Source organism: Lissotriton vulgaris, chromosome 11 (genome assembly GCF_964263255.1).
Source record: "Lissotriton vulgaris chromosome 11, aLisVul1.2, whole genome shotgun sequence".
NCBI classification, from domain to species: Eukaryota; Metazoa; Chordata; class Amphibia; order Caudata; family Salamandridae; genus Lissotriton; species Lissotriton vulgaris.
Window position 1 is genome coordinate 658,269,469 of NC_141699.1, and position 16,121 is coordinate 658,285,589.

At 39.8% G+C, this 16,121-nt stretch overlaps 1 protein-coding gene across 7 annotated transcripts in view; it reads right to left on the reverse strand.

The window, feature by feature from the left end:
- The window catches only part of SLC19A3 (solute carrier family 19 member 3), a 550,876-nt gene that overhangs the window by 73,335 nt on the left and 461,420 nt on the right, over window positions 1–16,121 (reverse strand). For 3 of the 7 annotated variants that reach the window (XM_086943754.1, XM_086943753.1, XM_086943755.1), the window contains one exon: window positions 12,523–13,879. The exons of 1 other annotated variant lie outside the window; for it this stretch is intronic. In XM_086943754.1, coding sequence (XP_086799880.1) covers window positions 13,697–13,879 — 183 coding nt within the window. In that variant the 3' untranslated portion in view covers window positions 12,523–13,696. Of the gene's footprint in view, window positions 1–12,522; window positions 13,880–16,121 lie in introns of those variants that run through there. 3 more of the 7 variants (XM_086943758.1, XR_015300937.1, XM_086943757.1) reach the window with 3 other exon arrangements.

Sequence of the window (16,121 nt, forward strand, 5' to 3'; positions counted from 1 at the left end):
AAGGTAAATAGTCGATCTTGTGGATTTTGTTGCAGAAAGAAAGAATATACAAATTGGAATGCCACTTCCAGGTCCTTTGTGTTCAACAAACACATTTAGGCATGTATTTTACTGTGCCTGTAGTAAGGCTTCTGCAAAGATTTACTGTTTAAATGAGGAGTAAAAAATGGCTCTGATGGCCTCAACGTGGTGAGACATCCATACAGGCAACGGATCACAGTGGGATAAATCCATGTATTTCTTTGTAGTTATTTTTAAGCAGAAGCACAGAAGGGTATGTAGGAAAATCTTAAATAAGTCAGGAAGCGATGAGTGTTCTTCACTGATATCGCTGCACACACCTGATTTAAAACAATACATAAGTCTCCCTAGGCAGTCAATAATACCTCTGTAGCTACACTGCTACAGACTACCTTGTTAATGTGCAACTGGTTTAAAGTACACATAACACATTCAGCTATTAGAAATATGGTGACTCAGTACAGGTGGATTAAAAAAATCAAGATCACCCCTAGGTCAGAGTCCTTGGCCTGAATCCTGAGCATTGCACGCAGCAATAGGGAGAAACACTGATGTGCATGTGTACAACTAACCAACTAGGAACACTTAAGTGTTAACCGCTAATCGATATCAAACAGTGACTCTCATTCACAGTACTTGCTGTTAATGGTAGGCTTTGTTCAACATAGTATTGAGTAACTGGTGTTCTCAGTTTTCCATATTAACTGAGAGATATCTCTGTTTGTGGCCAGTTCTGTGATGTCACCTAAGTTTTCGCAGAAATATTGCTCAAGACAATTCCCAGACCATGGTAAAGTATGAATTTAGTGCAAAGTCTCAGCACTCCTCACTTTTAATAAGTTTGTACTGACTTTTAAATCTTTAGTCTAATATTGTGTTTCTTGTGTGCAACCTTGAATGTCAACCATTAATTGATCATTGGGTGATCTATACACATTGTCCCACACATAACCCCTCCCCCCTCCAAGGACAGTGTTTTCCCTGGTTGCACTACTTTGAGAGTGCCATAAGCCCTCCATATTTGACATTATTCATTTTCTTATTAATTTCTCAGAAAAATAAATATACTCAATTCTTTTTCACTTGAAATTTTGTAGTTTCTTTCTGCTCTTTAATATAAACAGTTAGTTCCTTGTATTCTTATTTCATCAGTTAAAATATTCATTGATATTAAACACTCCTCAATCTGAAAAAAGCCCTGCTTCTGGGGGTTAAAATTACGTGTCCTGTGAAAGAAAATGAACAAACTCAACAAATCTTCTGATACCAATTGTTTACTTTTATTTTCTAGCTATAGCAACAATGGGTTACCATTTATTATTAAATAGTCTACTCAACTATAATTTTCTGCACACCGAGATTGAATACTGTCTCCCCTACTTTTTAATCTCTATCTTAAACCCCTCCTGCACTCCTTGAAAAACAGAAAAGGAATCATTTTTAACTACGCTGACGATTTGCAGCTGATATTCCCCCTCAACTCCCCGGATTCCGTCGAGGAATTCCAAAAGACCATGCTGCACATCCAGAGCTGGATGGATCGAAACCACCTTAAGCTAAACCCAGGAAAGACTGAGTTAGTACTCCCCTGTGACAGCGCACTCAGCTGGGGGCCCCACTTCTGGCCACCTTCCATGGGCACACCCCCATCCCCTTCTCAGACAGCTAAAAGCCTTGGGGTCACTCTTAGCGCCGATCTCTCTCTGAAAACCCAGGTCGGAACAGTGATCTCCTCCTGTTTCTTTCAACTAAGAAAAATAAAAAAAATCACTAATCTGCTGTCTCACTCTGCTCTCATCCAGGCAGTACTCGCACTAGTCCTCTCGCGATTAGATTTCTCTAACTCAACCTACCTCGGCCTTCCCCTCACCATCTTGAAACGCCTGCAGATCGTGCAAAATCAAGCAGCCAGATTAATCTTCAAGAGCAATCGTAGGAAGTCAGCCAAACCTCTGCTAGCCTCCCTCCACTGGCTCCCTATCATCCATCGGATCACCTTTAAGACAGGCTGCATAATTTTCAAGGCTCTTCACGGAAAAAGCCCCAGGTTCATCAACCAACTCATTATCAAACATATCCCGCCCAGCGAGCTCCGGTCTGCCCACCTATCCCTTCTCAAGGCGCCGACTTTTAAAAAGAAACGACTTGGCGGATCCAGTTTCGCATACCTCGCCCCAAAGACCTGGAACTCTCTGCCCTTGTCCATCCGGAGCTGCTCCAAGCTGATGGAGTTCAGACGTGCACTGAAGACCTGGCTATTCAAACAAGCGTACGGCTGATCTCTACATCTTCTGACCCCGCATTTTCCATCTCTCTTCTGTTTTCTCTAGCGCCATGAAACCCCTGGGTGTCCGTGCGCTTAACAAATTCCGCATAGAAATAGAAATAGAAATACTTGTTCAAAAACATTTGCAAAAATGTCAGTTTACTAGACAAAAAAGTTAAACATGAATTCTGCTTGTGGTAACACCAATTAAAATGTACTCCCACTCAATTGTTAAATACCTAGCTTCCCACTTCCATTCCTGATGCATGTGTTCATGCTTCGCATAAAGAAAAAAATTATGCTCGTTACGTACATTATAGTTAGGCTGTGGGGTTTTAGGTTTAAACCTATAATAACTGATAAAACCCCACTGAAAGAAAAATAGCCCTCACCGGTTAAAGCATATAAACACTGAAAAAACACCTGGACAACCACAAACTAAATGCCATTCAAAGAAAGGAAAAATAGAGTGAAAGAATTTTTTTTCTTCCTGAAGGGGTCAATACAATGTAACTTTGTTATACAAGCTAGCAGTAAGAAAGACTGGCTAACATTATTGTGCTTGAGTTTTGTTCTTTAGGTATGCCACTAAAATATTGTTTCTACTTCCTTTTAATTTTTTCAGTTTTGTGGCCTTTGGTCAAAAGATGCCGGGTTTAGTTTCATGTTTTAGGTCTAGTTTAATTATTTTATAAACTATAGAGAATCAGGAAATATCAAACTCAAGTTTGATATTTTGGCTGCATTTGATATTTTCACTGATAGTTTAAATGGTTGGTTTCATAAAAATCTTTCCTAATATGTGTCATCACATTTACCCACTGAGAATGGGTAAAAACCTTTAATAAATCAGACCATAGTTTCTAGTGGGTCAGTATTGATAGTAGGTGAATTTCCAAACACCTCAGGCTTTAAACATTCAATGCAAGGTATAGTGACAAGTATATATATCACCAAGCATCTGGGTTCGTGGTGAAAACTTGACACTTGTAATGCTCTGCAAAAAAGGTTCTTTCCAAGTTCAACAACGATTGGAGTGATATTCTTTGTATTTGCAGTGGTTCAGCTACGTATATAAAATAGGTGTGTGATGACCTGTCAAAATTGATACTCGAGCTGAAGTTATTCCCTGTAGAAGATCCTTGCCACTTGTTAGATGGTATGCTGAAAGCATCTTTACAATCTTCAGAGTTAATTATGGATGCTATTGCCTTTTTAGTCCATTCTGGTGCACTGTTTTCTTATGCACAGGAACTAAAACACAAATATTTATCATTTCATGCTTTATGTGGCATCAAAGAAAGAGTCATACCAACTGTGTCCCTTAGCTGATGGTTCTCAGCCCAAGGGGCTATGAATGCTGAGAGGGCCTTTTCACAGAAGTTTACATGAGAAGGAAAGAGCGAGCGCACATGACCCAAAGGCTCACTGAAGAAGTATTGTATGGTGTACTACAATAAGATTAATTTTCAAAAATCTATATGGACCTCATATACACTATAAGTACACTGTCTATATACCATGTTCTTTCAGTGCAGAAAGCAAGCAATAATAAAATCAAAACGTTCCATAAACACTGAAAAAACACTTTTTCTGTTGTTTTTAGTGGCGCGAAAATGTGTAACCACTGAGAACAACTGTTTTTTAAGATATTGAAAACACTGAGAAAACCCCACCAGAATTTACCAAAAATAGAAACTGAAAACAGGAAAGCCTAATTATAGTTAAATTTTTGTGTTCTTGCATATCATAGTTTGCTGATGATAAGGGCTTAACCAGAAGCTTGTAAAACAAGTTCCATGTGTCACCATATACCGTATCAGGGATGAGTTATATACCAGAACCCAATTATGGAACTATAGTATAACTAACTAGCATTCTTGTGACTCTTGTTCAGTTTTGCTGTTGAGACAGTATGCGTATCACAACTTCTGCCCTAAAAGCTAGAATTTGCTCCCCTGTTTTAGATTTACAGCCTCATCATAGGTGGTGGTTGTAAATTTTTCATATATAAGCATGTCCACCAGGATAGCAGATCTCTGCACCAAAGCGATTGTATCTGCCATGGAATGAGGAGTTCCATTAGAGATTTTCTTAGATCCTCAATGCTGGTGGATATTCCAATTTCTACCTGTAGATGTGGGTGTTGGGGATGTCCTCCTTGTTATGGGCCAAAACAGTAGTCATCCTAATTTGTTGTGGGTATATTCCAACATGTGTTGGTACTATACCTACCTCTTCCACCAGGCCCATCACCATTAAATGATGAGCTTTCATGAAATTACCTCTCCAGATAGAGTGGAGGATCATTCATCCTTAAATTGGGCTTTATTATACTACCAATGCCGGTGGAGTCAACTCTGAATGATGATGAAGCCAGAGGGGTCTTTCCGATCCACATGCCATTAACCTAGATAAATAGGCTCATAATGCCACTAAGGTTATGGACCCCAACTCCCCAATTCTTGATGGATTTCAAATCACCTGCCTTAACAAATTCTGGTGTTAGTTCCCACAGTTAAGTCTGAAAGATCAATCAAAAACTTTGCAAAGCTGGAAAGAAGTAATTTCCCAACATGACTTACACAAGGCTGTTGCATGCACAATTGGCTTTCAGGAGTTAATGTGAGCCATGTTCTCCCCATGGCCACTTCCAGTGTTGTATATTCACCTAAAAAGTCAGCCTCACTTTTGGAAAAAAAAAAGATGGAGTAAAACCCTCCTATTCGATATTGAGCCCTTGAAGAAAAACTACCCATGCTATTAATTAGCTAATGTATGATAGGTGAACTCCACCTTGCCAAATTCATTAAATGCGCTCAATGTTTGTCATGCCGATTGAATGTAACACTGGTTACAGAATCACACTCAAGGATTGCCATCTCAGCCTCATTTTGGTGTATGCAGATCAAAACATACTCATGCCTCTACACTGATAGGATTGTATTCACATGGTCTACAAAACATGAAACATATAGGACCAATAAGCTGTGTTAAATTGAAATTTTAAGTTGAATACTTCTGAAGAGCATACAAGAATTTAGGTCAGTTCTATATATACCAATTCCCCTGAACCCTACTTGTGGACGAGTAGAGACCCTGCTTTTATTTAGTTTTTACTTAACAGTTTTATATGGGGAAAAACAACCAAAATATTAGTGCATTTTAAATCAAAACGAATGTAATTCAATAACTAATAACATATGTAACTCAGTTGCAGGTAGAGAAGATGGTGAAAGGAGGGAAACAAAGCTTGTATTAGCCAGTTATTGTGTAGCCAGATTTCAAGATCCATGAGATGTTATTGAATTTCCTTTTGTCAAATATTAACCTTGTTGTCAAATGTAATATTGCTTTTATAGGAAAAAGGGGGTTTACATCCAGTGATAAAAGTGGGTGATACCTTCCACTTTTAGCCTATGAAGAAGTTTCTCTTTAAATGTGCCTTTTGTTGTTCTAACAGAGAAGAGTTTGGATTCAATGTTTTATGGGCTCAGCATTAGTAAGTTGTCTAACATGTTGATTTAAAGTTATTTTAGACAAGCTTGGAGAGTCAGGACAATAAGATGAACTGCATGTCATAGCAAACTGATTGCCTGTGACACCATATTCAGCTTTTTGTACTCTTAGTGATTCTAAGTAGGTATGGAATAGTGTAGGCGGGAGTATGGAGCCTTGGGTAAGTCTCTTTGCCATTGTAGACTGGTGTGAGGCAGGAGAATAGCCCAAAAAATTAAATACCTCAACTTTAACTATTCCTGAAAGGTACCATGTGAGTGATTCAAGAATCAATCATCCTCAGACTTCTTCGGAAGGTCGTTCTTGGGATTGGTTAGGTGTTCACTTCACAAGATTTTTTTTTCAAACAGTCAAATTGTGCTTTTTACTGAACACTGTTTGAGACAATTTTCACAAAAGTGAAAGGACACTCAGAAATGTTTTTTTCTATTTTCTCTTTTCTTTCCCCCTTGGTTCTCTATTTTTGCTTTTTTCCTTCCTCCTTTCAAATTTGTGTTTTTCACTCTTTCTACTTATCCTTTTCTTTTGTTTACCCTTTCTCTTTCTCCATCCTCCATTTTCTGTCTCCTCTCATTATGCTTCCTTTCCTTTGAGTATCTCCCTCACTATATTGCCTTTCTTTCCTTTTTCTTGCGTCCCTATTGTCATATCTTTGTACTCTTCACTTGTGCCATTGGAGTACTCTTGACAAGTCCTCAACTATCTCCTCTCAGCTCTCTCAAGGTATTCACACGAACATTTATGAACTTCTCTCTGCAAAGCCTACTGACGGACGTGGGCAAATTGAGCACTAATTAAACTATTAGTATTCCATTGACTGTTTCGGAAATGAGGAGAACAAGCTTAAGACTTATTTTCTAAACTCCATAGACCTACCTAAGTATTGAGATCATTTTTGGTGATTGACTGTTGAAAGCTGCCGAAAGACTGTCATTTTTGTGATGTAGCCACTATGAAATCCAGACTGGTATTCCTCCAGCAGTTTGTCTTTATTTTTAGAAGTTGAAAACTAAATACAAACACATTTCTCAGATGTCCTGCTTAACCTTAGTAAATTGAAGCTTGGCCTGAATGTTTGAAAACCTGAATGTTTTTCAGATGTTTGGAATTCTTCCTTCTTTCAGGGAATGCATTATCCAGGAGACGCTAAATAGGTTCTAGCAGGTGAACCTCACTTTGGTGAAGTTTGCGTCAAACCAATCTTTGTAATAGTAGGTTAGTCAGAGGGATAGTATAATTTTGTGGAGTTCTTTTATCAAAAAAAGCAGAACATATTCCCTGGTGTACTGCGCTTTGGAAAAAAGTCTTAACAATGAGCCTGTGGGGATTTTATTATTTCAAATGGGTTCTACCTAGTTTTGGAAGAGTATAAGGAATTTGTTGAAGTTTCCCTGAGAAGACGAGTGGGGTTCACCATTGGATGCTACAATATGAATAATTTTGAACAGGGATCTAGGAGGATTGATTGAAAATCAAATCAGTTGTTTGGATTGCACTCTTGAATATCGAATACAAGAATATTTTGACTTTCTAATATCATGAAACACGCAAAAGGTGATTGGAGTGCTGCTGCAATTTGTCTAACCAGCGGCAACTACTGGGAGTAGTATTCTAACACATTGTTCTTTTACCCACCATGCCACCTCAACTTGGACCCTCTCATATACAAATCAGTCTTGACTCTGCTAAATTTTGAAAAGTGGCCGGCGGAGACATATCCTGGGGCCACCATGACCTCATGTCCTTAGAAGGAGGAGTTCCCCAAAAAACAATCTCTGATTTGTCGGGATTGTATTTAACCCCTTGTATGCTGATGGCAGAACCGCTCCATCATCAGCTGCGGTGGCGCTGTGCTGATGACGGAGCGGTTCCGTCATGGCCCGCCCGCCGCTCATGCGCAGCGCGAATTCCGCGCCTCGCTGAGCGTTCTATTGAGCGGGCGGGCCATGACGGAACCGCTCTGTCATAAGCACAGCGCAACCGACGCTGGTGACGGAGCGGTTCCGTCACCAGCATGCGCCCGCCCCCTTAGCACAGCGGCGGAATAGCCACCGCAGTGAAGGGGTTAAGTTGGTTTATGGCCAACCACTTAAACACCTTGAAGAGGCATGTTCTGATGTTCTCACCCTCAAAGTCTGCACCTTTTTCACACGTAAAGAGAAGCTGAGTGTCGTCCGCATAGGATATTACTTTGGCCCCACACTATTCGGCCAAATTAGTGAGCGAAGTCAGATAAACATTAAAGAGTGTAAGGCTCAGAGCTGACCCCTGTGGGATGCCCACCTTTAGATTCTGAATGGAGGAGGTATACAGTGGAATCCAGACTTCTATTATTCAGAATCGAGGTCAGCAACTTTTTAGAGCCATGACGCCAATTCCCAAACTCTGTAACCTCTTTAATAGCCCGTCGTGCGGAACAGTATTAAAGGCAACCGAGAGATCCAACATTAAAAAGACGGGCCTTTTACCATAATACAGCTCCTCTTTAATGTGCTCAGAGACCTCTAGCAACGCTGTTTCCATGCTGCAGCTAGCCCTAAAAGCAGATTGACTGGAATGCAGCAGATAGTTGTTTTTAAGATAGCCTGAGAAGATGGAATTTAAATGTTTTTCTAGAACTTTATAAAAGACAGGAAGTACAGATATCGGTCGATAGTTGGCTAGAACTTTATGATTGGCTGATGGCTTTTTGAGTAATGGGATAATACTGGTATGCTTCCATGCAAAGGGCATTTATTCCAGAGGTTGAGGAGGAATTTAAAATTATACTGACCACTGAATTAATGGCCGGGGCCACACTGGCAATAAGCTAAGCTGGGCAGGGATTGACCGGGAGCCAGACTTTAGATGACTGATGGCAGATAGGGACTCCTCCAGCAACATAGATGGTAGGTGAAGAAGCATGGGGACAACACCGTTAGTCATTCTTGGATCTGGCGTCGTTGTTTTGTGGTTATGTCTTTGGGAAATTTTTGCCAGAGAGCTGTATAGTAGTTATTTTATCGTAAAGAAAACCACCAGTTGGTTGGTCCATTCCTCTGAAGGTTGAAGATGTCTAGTAGTGGCCTTAAAGCTAAGAAAGAATTTAACAATTTTACAAATCTCCTTGTATTTATTCTCAGATTCCTCAATTTTTTCCACAAAAAGGGCTCTTTTCACTGCATTCACTTTTACGTAGTGGGCTTTCAAAGCCAAATAATAATTGTGTTTATCCTACGCGCTATAATTTTTCCGCCATATTCTTTCCAGGCGCTTACCTTCTTTTTACTTGTCTTTAACGTCTCATTAAACCATGGTGCAGATTGCTTAACTTTATGAGAATGTTGTGCCGCAGTGGGAGCAGCTCATTAATACTAATTAAAGACACATGTATTGAGATCTCACGTGGTATGTATTGTTTGAAGTTTTCATTAGCACTAACAACATACATGTTTCTCATATATATATATATATATATAAAAGCCCGGTGGGGTTCCGAACAAGAGGAAAGACGGCACTCAAGTAACCACCAACATGACTTTGGTAAATCTTTCTAAGCATACTATTTCTGTTGATCAGTTTGAAGTTTTGACACAGGGATTATCTTTTTGCCCAACTGCGAAATTTAATTTTGCTAATGCATGCATAGACTTGTTCAAGTTCACTCGTAAACTAAAGCTAAGGAAGTGGCATGCCACTAAACCTAGACTCAAAAAAGATCGAATTGAGGATAAGCCGACTGCATTGTCAGCACATGATGTTGAACTATTACAAGCAGTTCATGAACTGGCAGATTGTGAGGACATCAATGATGATCCCTTTTTAAATGGAATTGACTCGGACATTAATATTGAAATGTGTAGCTCCAGTGGGTTTAAGCCTAAATCTGTTTTTGTACCACAGATTGTGAACAACTTTATTGACAGTTTTGAAGCTGGTATGGTGCAGGAACTTAGACGAATAGAGAGGCAAAAACCCAAACAAAACTTAAACCTAACAAAAAAGCAATTTTTGGCTATAAAAGAGATGGAAGGATGGTCGGATGTGACTATAAAAAATAGTGACAAAGGGGGAAGTATAGTGATTTGGCCGTTGGAAATGTATTTAAATGAAGGGTTCAAACAACTTGGTGATGAGGAAAATTATGTTAAAGCTACCATGCTAGAATATAATATATCCAAACAAGAATACTTTGACAAGTTAAGCGACTGGTAAGCAAGAGGTATTCTAGAAGATGATGAATACAATTATCTTCTATGCAAAAACCCAAAAATTCCAGCTCTGTACTTGTTACCCAAGTTACATAAAGATGTTAACACGCCTCCTGGCAGGCCTATTGTTTCTTCAATAGGGAGCCTGCTGGAAAACACTTCTATATACATTGATTACTTTTTGCAGCCATTTGTGCACTCACTGCCCTCGTATGTTAGAGACACCTCCGATTTTCTACGCATCATTGACAATTTGGCATGGAAGTCGGAGTATTGGCTAATTAGTTTTGATGTCTCTAGCTTGTATACAAGCATCCCACAGAACCTGGGCATAGATGCTAGTAAACACTTCCTTAGGGGCAGGTCACTTTCACATCTGAAACACACTGATATGCTTTTGGAGATGATGCGGATTTGTCTTCAAAACAATTATTTCATCTTCCACAAACAGCTGTACAAACAGATCAGGGGGACGGCGATGGGTACTTGCTTTGCCCCCAGCCTGGCAGGACTTTACCTGGGCTGGTGGGAGGAGCTAGTGGTGAAGAACATCTCCCACTATAGTACCCACGTCGGCCTCTGGACTCGCTATATAGACGACATTTTCTGTGTTTGGGATGGCACACTTGATGAGGCACATGAGTTTGAAATGATACTTAATGATAACTCTCTTAATCTGACTTTCACAAGCACAATGAGTCAAAAAGAACTGGAATTCCTTGACGTGAAACTAGAAGTAAAAATGATGGATTATGCAGTACACTGTTCCGTAAACCCACAGCAGGTAACAGTTTGTTACACGCGCAAATCTGCCATCCACCAAATTTGATCAGAAGTATTCCGGTAGGAGAACTTATAAGAGCTAAACGTAACTGTAGTACTCCAGAAGGATATATACTTGAAAAAAACTGCATGACTAAAAGATTTTTGGAAAGGGGATACAGTCGATCCTTAATTAAACAGGCAGAGGATCGAGTTGACTCACTCAGTAGAAAAGACCTACTCATCCCCAAGACACATGACAAAAATGAAGAACAAATAAGATTCATCACCACATACGATAGTCAGGCATGGCAGGTCCGTCGCAGTCTTAACAAATACTGGGATGTGTTAAAACTAGACAGCGATATAAAGGAAGTAATAAACGAAAAACCTGCAATAACTTATAGGAAAGCAAAATCCTTAAAAGACAGTCTGAGCTCCACTTTGATCAAGGAACCCAAAAAAGCTAATAGGATCCAAGGGTTTTTTCCGTGTCGGAAATGTAAGGCCTGCAGGCACAGTCACAATTGTAAAGTACTCAAATATTCATCAGATCATGAACCGCATAAAATCATTAAACATCTTCATTGCAACACTGACTTTGCGATTTATGCGCTACGTTGCCCATGCAATAAATTTTACATTGGTTGTACAACTAAACCAGCAAAAATGAGAATACTAGAACACCTAAGGGCAATAAAAAACTTAAATCAACAATATCCAATGGCAAGACACTTTTCCATAGAACACAAACAAAACCCTGATCTTCTTGAATTTACGGTGATTGACTGCATTGAGAAAAGAGAGAGGGGAGGGAACAGATGGCTGGATCTCTGTAAACTGGAGTCTAAATACATCATCCAGTATAACACTTTACAACCTAAAGGTCACAACGTGGGTGAAGAGTTGGCAATTCATCTATACAGTTAAAGTGTTTATTGATAATATTCAACTATGACAGCCGCCATAGGAATTTCTCCATTCCTATTGTTTTTAATATGTTTCAATAATTGTGATCAAACTAAACTCAGAACAGCACAGTAAGAATATCATTGTTGTCTTTTTTGACTTGCAGGATGTTGAAACTGATCATTGCAAACATGGAGATTTACGCCCACTGGGACACAATAACTTAGGAATGATTGTCTCTGGAAACAGCATCATGCCCACTAGGGCAAGACTTTGGGACTATTCATTTTCCATAATTCTGGGAAATAATTTAAATAACAGCAATGTTTTTGGACTATATATGGACCATTTACTTTGAAAATGATGCACAAACATGTGGTTTCAACATGTGACAACACTGTGTCGATAACTGCAACTTTATATTACTTTACAAACCACTTGGCTAATACTGAGCAACAATGTAACTCTGTTAGTATTTTGTTTATGTTGATGGATCACATGCACACAAAATATGTGTTTGTATCACTTTAAAAGGAATGGCAATGGAACAGACCTGGACCCGTGAGCAAGAAGTCGGCTGACTTCGAAACGCGTAGGGTAATTTTCCTTGTGCCTGAATAAACCCTTCTGCGCACTATTGGGGCTTCGACTCTGGTTCTTTCTTTGCAAGAATAGTTTCCAGGAGGTGACTGAATATATATATATATATATATATATATATATATATATATATATATATATATATATATATATATATATATATATATATATATATATATATATATATATATATATATATATATATAGTTATTGAAACAAATACCTAATCATAACCCCAATACTAAACTTATCCTATTTTTATTACTTTAAATAAATGATTTCTATGCCTTGCCATTCCATGTCATAAGGCCATACCATTCCAGAAAATACTGGTTACTCATACTTATTAAACCTACTCTATTATGCAGTAGTGTGTACTAAATCTACTTCTCTGTGCTGTTTTATTGCTACACTAACACTATACACATCCAAATTAAAGAAAGGACTACCTTGTACCTCAGAGGACTGTAGGGAAGTTTTTATAACATTAACTTTTGATATCAAGGAATAAGAAATTTTTCTCCAAATAGTTATATCAGAGAGCTCTGGTAAATTGGCTGCACGTGCTGATCTGCTCTGTGACTTCACAAGGGACACCTACTGTGAGAACTGGAAAGGGGAAGAAGAGGATGGTGGGGGTGAAACTGTAGCAGATTTGCTGGCCCTCGAGGCGGCATTGGTGGATAACGTTGTTATCCTCTCCTATTCATGCCTACCCAGTATTTGATTCACGGCCTGGAGCAGAGCCACTTGCCCTCTGCAAGTTGCCTTGCAAATTGTTGCATATGATCCTCCTGTAAAAAGATGGAGAGCAGGAAGATCTCTTCCGAGTTTAAAAGTTGTACATGTAAGTCAGGAATTACACAGTTACAAAGGCACATGCTATAACAAATACAACTGTAAGGAACTGAAAAAGAAATACAATGTGAAAAATGAGATAGCAAAATCAGGAGCCACTGAATGAAACAAGAATGGGTTTCTGGTGGGTAAAAGTAATACAGGAAGAGAGGAAGGAGGTGACTTTTTATGTCTTTTCTGAAAGCAAAAAGGGTGGATTCAGTTCCGATGCTGAGAGGTGAGGAGTTTCACGTAGCCATAGCAGTGGCACAGGTGAAGGATTGCCCTTAGGAAAGTGATATTCTGAATCTTTCGGACTGCAGTGGAAGTGAGGGCTGGGGTCCGAGTCTTGTAAGTCCACCAGAGTTGGAGAGCGGCATGGAGGAACGAGGATGATTTTTGTGTTGAATAGCAGTGGATTTAAGGCAACACAATTTACATTTGATCCTTGCATTCATGAAATAGAAATGGAGCTCTTTGAGTCTGTGGGTGACGTGATAAAAAGTTCTTGATTTAATGATCGGTCTGACTGCTGATTGTAGCAATGCAGTGAGCATTGAGAGAGCATGTTGTGTGGCACTATTGTGCACAGCTACAGTTTGGTGCCCATGTGACTTTCACTTGGCTCCACAGGTTCTTGGTTCTCTCTGTTTGGTGGTGGATCATCTGTTCGCTGATGCTTTTTCCTTTTACACAAAGTTGTCATAATTATATATGTGCTCCTTAGTAGGAAAATCCCTGCTATGATTGCAAAATAGCAGGCATAAACGAGAAACTGCAAATGAAAAAGAGATGATTATTTCTATGCACAAAAATCTTTTTTTTATATCATATAGATTTGGTCTTGTAATGCCTCTAGTAGCAGAAGTCTTGCACCACAATATGCTCTGCTTAAGACCTCACATATTGCATCACTTATTACATGGTTAATGACATAATTAAGGACAATACTGTTTTTTATTTTAATAAGTTTATTGTTTTTTTCCAAGCACATTGACAACAGTACATAACAATCAAATCGAAATGACCATGACTCAGTATTTATCCAAGAAAAAAGAAAAGAAGGACAAAAATTATTTGAAACAGAGAGGAAAATCACAAAACACTGATGGATACATACTAGTTAATCTGACAAAGAATGAAAAAAAAGTGACATGGAGCATCAAAAGAGAAAATAAGTCACAATCAATACAATAAAGAGATCAATGAATAAGCACAAACAGACAAGTGAAGAAGAGCTCGTCTTTCTTTTTTTTTTAAATGTAATTGTTACGTTCAAACCCTTAAATTATATTTGACTCCCTAAGCTCGCCTAACTACTGATCAGCCCGTCTCCCCACCCAACATCCATTCTCGTATAGAAGCCCAAATTTTAGTCCCAAGTATTCTTTTACTTCTCCCTTTGCTTCTTTAAATTGCTGTCTCAAAACTGAACATAGCCAACAATCTTGCTCCCCAATTCAAGAAGGTTGGAGGCTCAGAGCTGAACCACTGACTAGTGATACATGCTCTAACCAATGTCATCATCATAAACAAGAGTGCAACTTCAGCATTACTCATTATAACAGAACAGGACTCCGAACCCACCCCCAAAATCACTAGTTCACCTGTTAGAATTATCTGCTTTTGGACCAAAATATTTTAAAACCCTTCCAAATCCTGAAAAAAACCCGATCAGTTTTGGGCATGAAAAGAACATATGGATAGAGTCAGCCGCCAGCAACTCACAGCGATTGGACTTGTCCCCACCTGTTTTCCACCACAGAGACACCTTCCTAGGTGAATAATATAAATCCCATAAAGTCATATAATGCTGACTGCGATGTCTACCTGTAACCAAAAGACTATTAGCAAGTTCCAGGGATCTATTGATATTAAGGCCGACCACCCCTAATTTTTGCTCCCATTTAAGTTGACAACTATCCACCTCGTCTGGGAGATTAGCAACCATTTGCTGATAATATAGCCCTAACCTGGTCTTTTACCTCATTTTCTCAATTAACTAAATTTTTCCAAACTGCAATCCTCTATCAGAACTAAGTTTAGTAAAAAAACGACGAATTTGCAAATATTAAAAAAAAGTCTTCCTGTGATGGCGGGTGTGCGGCGGGCTGGAAAATCAGGCAAGGAAGCCGAATGTAGTGAGCTACGCCGGTATTTATTTAACTTTAAGAGTCATGAAACAGGGGGTGCAATAGTGATTTCCAGGGATAGTCCGAGGTCTTCTCCGATGTTGGGGTCCGATTCTGTTCTTGGGGTCTTCTGGCCTGGTCCGACGTAGGGGAGGCACCTCGGAGGGCAACAAGAGACAACAAGGTACTGTTAGTCCGGAGGGAACTCTATGAGTTTCCTTTTACCGACACAGTGGCAGTGAGGTTAGGAAAAAGAGGTCTGTGAGGAAAGGAAGGGGCCAGGAAAAGGGACGAAGGACGGGTATACAGCAAGAGTGATAGAGGCGTACGTGAAGGGAGCGCCTCAACACAGTGAGGGTGCTTTACAATTTATAATACAATGCAAGAACTAGTGTGCTAATACATTGTGGTTCGTGCCTAAGAGAGGGAGGGAACTTTACACGGTATTTACAACGAGCACCTAGCGCACTCTCAGGGGTTTTATTAGTACTCACATGGTCCGCCACAACTCTCCCAGTGAGTTGCGGCCGCTCTTCAGCCACCTCCTCAGAGACTCCACCAATCTTCCGACCACACGTTTTCTTCGGGATTCGCCTCATACCTGTCTTCTCCTCCAGTCCGAGAGTCCTGCCACAATGCTCCGACGGCGTTCTGGGCTTCGCGTCTGTTTTTCACTGGTTCTGTCGCTGCTTCCGGGGTGGGACTTCCGGGGTCGGAAGGAAGTGCTTCCTGTCGGCGGCTTCCTCTGATTGGATCCTGCAATACAGAGAGGGGCGGGAGTCTCCTCGTCATGGTTGCTGTTCTGATACGGTGTTTGTGTACAGGAGATTGACCAAAGGGGCTTGCAGTTATATCCGATAGCGGTAGGCTTCTGGGAGGACTCAG